A 6439-nucleotide genomic window follows, 5' to 3' on the forward strand; every position below is an offset into this window, starting at 1 on the left:
GGCCATTTTTAACAACCACCAAGGAACTCATGTCTGAAGAAATCTCTCTCGTCTGGGTTGGTGTAGTTTGTGGCATTTGAAGCTGAGACTGGAGAAAAGTCAACAGTGAGCGCGCCTCAGCAGGGGTGGGCATGTTTTCTTTGTCCTCAAGTGGTTGTGTCTCTGGAGATTCAGGAATTGTTACAGGCATTTGTGAGGTCAATGAAGCAGAGGACTTATGTTTGAGAGCAATCAGATTTGCTCTCTTTCCACCGTTCACATATATTTAGTGCCTTAGCAGAAACACATATCAAACACATATCAACAAGTTTCAGTGAATGGCACAGCGTCCACGTGACTGACCCAGTCAAGAACACAGAGGCTCTGTGTGCTTGGCTGTTGAGGGTATCCCAGTCAAATCACTTGTTTTAGACACCAAAACCTGCAATACCGTAACTCTATAATCCCAAACTGCTATTCCAATGCCCCTCACACAGAACTACTTGAGAGCTGTATGAGTACAGGAATTCTCAAACAGGAAGATGCTTGGTACGCTGTTTCTCAAGACAGTCGAAAATCTCTTTCAAGTAGGAAGCCACCCCACAATAATTATGGAACACAACAAACTTGCCCCTGTGTCCTCATTAATAATTTAACTTTAACCAAACTTCACTATATAGTGACTTCGCTAACTCTAGCACCAACGGGGTTTGTTCCCGGCTTCAGGCTTGATTTTATAAAACCTGGAATTAAATAGTATCAAATGTCTCATTAAATTTGGAAGACAACCTTTCAGTGGTTATCCATTCATGTGATGGATTTTACATGTTTTATGAAGCCAAACGGTCTAAGACTAGGACACTCATGAACTCTCCCTCACGTGAGGCTATGTGGTTGAGACTTTACATGTAATCAGGCTTCAGACACAGATAACATGCTTTTACTTCTCTTTTAAAACAATTTACCAATTGGAGAAGATCCTCAATCAGACAATTCAGCGTTTTAGAGTGCCCAATGTGCAGAATTTCTGTATATTATAGAAAAGGTATTCTGCTTACCTGTTTTTATGAATGCCGGCTGGCAAATTGTCTGAAGAAGTACTTCCGCAGATCGCGCATCCTCAGGTCTCTGCTGATCTCACGCGGCCCCCTGTCGGACACTAGCTTGAAGTCGTTCCATCCGGGTCATGGCACCATTTGTTAGAAATTAACCTGATTCTTTTGTTGGAAGCACAAGAAGTGAAGACAGGAGAGGACTGTTTAAAATCAACAGAAAGTTTACTGAATGTCTGATCACAGGTAGGCCTTACAGCGCTGGGATCAGAGAGATAGAGCTCCCGCAGGAGTTCCATCCACTGACCTGGTTGGGAGACGACTGCTCTACCCACCACACCACTGTCGCCTCCGAAAAATGTATCTATGAAGCCAAATGAATCAGATCCGTTGGTCATACTTCAAGCATGTCTTAAAGACATAAAGGCCTGGATGACCTGTAACTTCTTACTTCTAAACTCTTACAAAAATGAAGTCATTGTGTTGGACCTGAAAACCTTAGAAATCTGCTGTCTTATCATATAGTTACTTTAGATGGCATAGGTCTGGCCTCCAGTCCTACTGTGAGGAACCTTAGAGTCATTTTTGATTAGGATATGTCTTTTAAATCACACATAAACCTACTTGTGGTTCCTAGTAAAATCCAGAATAGAATTTAAAATTCTTCTCTTAACAAACAAAGCCCTTAATGACAAGGCTCCATCATATCTTAAAGACCTCATAGAGCCTTATCATTCCAACAGAGCGCTTCGCTCTCAGAGTGCAGGTTTACTTGTGGTTCCTAGAGTCCACAGAAGTAGAATGGGAGGCAGAGCCTTTAGCTATCAAGCTCCTCTCCTATGGAACCAACTCCCAGTCTCAGTTCGGGAGGCGGACACTCTCTCTACCTTTAAGATTAGACTTAAGACGTTCCTTTTTGATAAAGCTTATAGTTAGGGCTGGATCAGGTGACCCTGAGCCTTCCCTTAGTTATGCTGCTATAGGCCTAGGCTGCTGGGGGGGCATGATGATCTGAGTTTCCCTCCTCTCCTCCCCTCTCCTCTCCTCTCCTCTCTCTCTATGCTTCTACTGTATATGCCACCATTACACATCACTAACTTTGTGTCTCCTCTCTCCTGTAGTGTGTCCTCTCTCTCTCCTGTAGTGTGTCCTCTCTCTCTCCCCCTATACCTTTCTGCAGGTAGCCCTGGCTCTGGAGCTCTATGTTTCTGATAAGCAGCCACCGGCCACATCAACCTGACCAGTATTTGATTGTTTGTTGTTGTGCTTGTTGCCTTTCTTTTATTTTCTCTCTCCTCTATCCACTCACCCCAACCAGTCAAGACAGAAGGCCGCCCACCAAGGACCGGGGTTTGTCGGAGGTCTAGACCTTACTGTGTAAAGTGTCCTGAGATGACAGGACGTATAGATGCGCTATATAAATAAATTTGAACTTGAACTGTGTTTGAATACATAGTGACATCATGTTGGTGGAAACTGACAAGAATGTGACATAAGTGTACGGCAGTTACACATAATTAGAAACACCACCCATCATTGGTTCATTTTATTATTTTTATTGAAAGCAGTTGTTACAACGGCTATAGGACCACATCAAATTTTAGGTTTATGTAGACTGCATGAGATAAAAATAACCTCCCCACCCCCCGTGTGTGCTTGTCCAGTGGGATCTGGTGTGTGGTCAGTATTGGATGGTCCCAGTGGAAGAGGTGTGTTTCATCTTGGGCATCCTGACTGGCTGCTTGGGCCTGGGCTATGCTGGGTAATGCACGCGCACGCTCACACACACACACACACACACACACACACACACACACACACACACACCTTTTGTGTTTTTGATCAAACATTTTTTTATTGTCAATTCACTGTATGTGCAGGACATACAGAAAAATACTGTTTCTCTCTCTCTAATACTGAATGCCCATACCATTTAACCCTTGTGCTCTGTTCGGGTCTGTGGGACCCGGAGTCACTTGTCACCTTAAATAAGAGCACAAGGGTTAAGAAACATAATAAATTTAGGAAACTAAAATAGAATAAAAGTAGAATAAACACAGAATAAATGGAATATGAAAACTGAATTAAAGTAATTAGGATAAACTAAATGGTACAGCCTAATGGGCTATGATGAAACTCAAAGCCATGTGCAAACAGTGACAGTAGTGTAAATAATAACAAGAAGATGGTCAGGTGGTTAGCATCACCAGGGGCGTTGGTGATGTACAGACACATTTAAACCAGTCCATAATGCTACATCCTAAGATGTTTTATAAATCGGTTCTGTACCAGAAACAAATTCCTTGTGTGTGACATACTTGGCCAATAAAGGTGATTATCCTTATCCTTATCCTTAAATAGGTTTCTGTACACTACACAGGATTAGTGCCTCTGTGCTGTCTCGCATTCCAATAGAAGAGGGAACTATTGGAATATATATACAGTGGTGTGAAAAAGTATTTGCCCCCTTACTGATTTCTTATCTTTTTGCATGTTTGTCACACTGTAATGTTTCAGATCATCAAACAAATTTAAATATTAGTCAAAGATAACACAAGTAAACACATCATGCAGTTTTTAAATGAAGGTTTTTATTATTAAGGGAAAACAAAATCCAAAACTACAAAACCCTGTGTGAATAAGTGTTTGCCCCCTAAACCTAATAACTGGTTGGGCCACCCTTAGCAGCAACAACTGCAATCAAGCGTTTTCGATAACTTGCCATGAGTCTGCCACAGCGCTGTGGAGGAATTTTGGCCCACTCATCTTGGCAGAATTGTTGTAAGTCAGCCACATTGGAAGGTTTTCGGGCATGAACTGCCTTTTTAAGGTCATGCCACAGCATCTCAATTGGATTCAGGTCAGGACTTTGACTAGGCCACTCCAAAGTCTTCATGTTGTTTTTCTTCAGCCATTCAGAAGTGGACTTGCTGGTGTGCTTTGGATCATTGTCCTGCTGCAGAACCCAAGTTCGCTTCAGCTTGAGGTCACAAACGGATGGCCGGACATTCTCCTTCAGGATATTTTGGTACACAGCAGAATTCATGGTTCCACTTATCACAGCATGTCTTCCAGGGCCTGAAGCAGCAAAACAGCCCCAGACCATCACACTACCACCACCATATTTTACTGTTGGTATGATGTTCTTTTTCTGAAATGCGGTGTTACATATACGCCACACATAATGGGACACACACCTTCCAAAAAGTTCAACTTTTGTCTCGTCTGTCCACAGAGTATTATCCCAAAAGTCTTGGGGATCATCAAGATGTTTTCTGGCAAAACTGAGACGGCCCTTTATGTTCTTTTGGCTCAGCAGTGGTTTTCGTCTTGGAACTCTGCCATGCAAACCATTTTTGCCCAGTCTCTTTCTTATGGTGGAGTCATGAACACTCACCTTAACTGAGGCAAGTGAGGCCTGCAGTTCTTTGGATGTTGTTGTGGGGTCTTTTGTGACCTCTTGGATGAGTTGTCGCTGCGCTCTTGGGGTAATTTTGGTCGGCCGGCCACTCCTGGGAAGGTTCTCCACTGTTCCATGTTTTCGCCATTTGTGGATAATGGCTCTCACTGTGGTTCGCTGCAGTCCCAAAGCTTTAGAAATGGCTTTATAACCTTTTCCAAACTGATAGAGCTCAATTATTCTCTTTCTCATTTGGTTTTGAATTTCTTTGGATCTCGGCATGATGTCTAGCTTTTGAGGATCTTTTGGTCTACTTCACTTTGTCAGGCAGGTCCTATTTAAGTGATTTCTTGATTGCGAACAGGTGTGGCAGTAATCAGGCCTGGGTGTGGCTAGAGAAATTGAACTCAGGTGCGATAAACCAGTGTTTTGACAGGGGGGCAAACACTTGTTCACACAGGGCTATATAGTTTTGGATTTTGTTTTCCCTTAATAATAAAAACCTTCATTTAAAAACTGCATGATGTGTTTACTTGTGTTATCGTTGACTAATATTTAAATTTGTTTGATGATCTGAAACATTACAGTGTGACAAACATGCAAAAAGATAAGAAATCAGTAAGGGGGCAAACACTTTGTCACACCACTGTATTTGGAGCATGTCTGTGGCTCATAAACCACCTGAGGTTTGACCAAGTCAGTTCTGTGACAGCCCGAGGGGCATGGGGTGGGGATCCATAGATTGTGGAGCTTGAACCATAACACAGACCGAGTTGGTCGGTAGCTCGACCTCTGTTACAGAGATTTCAACCTTTTTAAATGTTTTTCCTCAGAGAAGTGTGTTCCTTTAATAGAAAAGGGTCCTTTTAAGGCCACAGTAAACTTGACACAAATTAGCTCGTAGAACAGAAACATCTTTGCTCAAAATAATAGGTTCTCTATTTGTACAAGGGAAGCTGGTTAGAAAATATACAAACATATCATTTAACATATCATCTGGTGTAACAGATCATAGCTGATCTCTGATCTGTACAGATCCCCCTCATGGTCCACCACACATGTAAACCACGCATTAATTGCCAATAAGACACTACCTCGTTGTGCCTGGCACTTCCGTTTCTAACAAGAGCAAGATGTTGTTGTGCACAGCAGGGAACTTTGGCTTTTCCCTCATCGGGAACCTAAAGAGAATTTGACAGTCTGATACCGTGGTTGTACTTTGTTTTTCCATGTCTATAGCTCTCTCTCTCTCTCACTCAAACACACAATCAGGTGAATGGAGAGCCTCAAGTCAGCATTCACGGTGCTCTGTAATCATGGTGGAACCTAATCAATCAGTCAGGGAGAGTGCAGGAGCAGCTTTGGAAACAGCCGTTGAACAGGCAGAACACAAACTGTAGAAATGTGACATCTCTGCTGCTTGGCTCATAGTGAACCAGCCTTAGTCCTCATTTCACCTCTAAACCAGCAGGAGTGGAATCCCTGACTGCAAAGAGGTCAATCCTCTGCCCAGACAATGTAGACATCCTCACATTTATATGTTTTATTTTAGGATTTTACTGAAACACCAGACATCTTCAATATTGTTTTCACCTAAGGCCAAGGACAATGTCTTCAAGTTCTTTAAAGAGCCCAGGGGGCCTTTCCTTGCTTTCTGATTTATCTGCAATGTGAAAATGGTGAATTATCATCTTAGACATGACCCAAAGCTCAAAAAGTTAGGTGTACGCATGTTCTAGAATGTCTATGCAGAACCAATGTGGTTTATACCAGTCTCCCAAGCTCTCGCTCGTGAGACTTTTTTTCTAACAAAATTAAGAATTACATGACAATTTAAGGATTTCCTTGAATGGTCATAATATTCAGGGACTCACCGTTTTACCTGATCGGGTCTAACCTGCAAGCAGCCGGCTAGTGAAGTCCCTGCGGCTATGAATGGTCAGCTCATCAACATTGAATTTCCCCCGGAGCACTGTACCTGTTTGTTTTGGTTGCTTGAGGCCCGTGT

At 42.6% G+C, this 6439-nt stretch overlaps 1 protein-coding gene across 1 annotated transcript in view; it reads left to right on the forward strand.

Annotated features, from left to right (window-relative positions):
• The window catches only part of LOC109965961 (solute carrier family 22 member 17-like), a 62130-nt gene extending 59333 nt beyond the window's left edge, over positions 1-2797 (forward strand). Inside the window, exon 3 of the mRNA XM_020610441.1 lies at positions 2696-2797. Coding sequence (XP_020466097.1) covers positions 2696-2797 — 102 coding nt within the window. The remainder of the gene's footprint in view (positions 1-2695) is intronic.
• The last annotated feature ends 3642 nt before the right edge of the window (positions 2798-6439 follow it).

This window comes from Monopterus albus, unplaced genomic scaffold (genome assembly GCF_001952655.1).
Source record: "Monopterus albus unplaced genomic scaffold, M_albus_1.0 scaffold105.1, whole genome shotgun sequence".
NCBI classification, from domain to species: domain Eukaryota; kingdom Metazoa; phylum Chordata; class Actinopteri; order Synbranchiformes; family Synbranchidae; genus Monopterus; species Monopterus albus.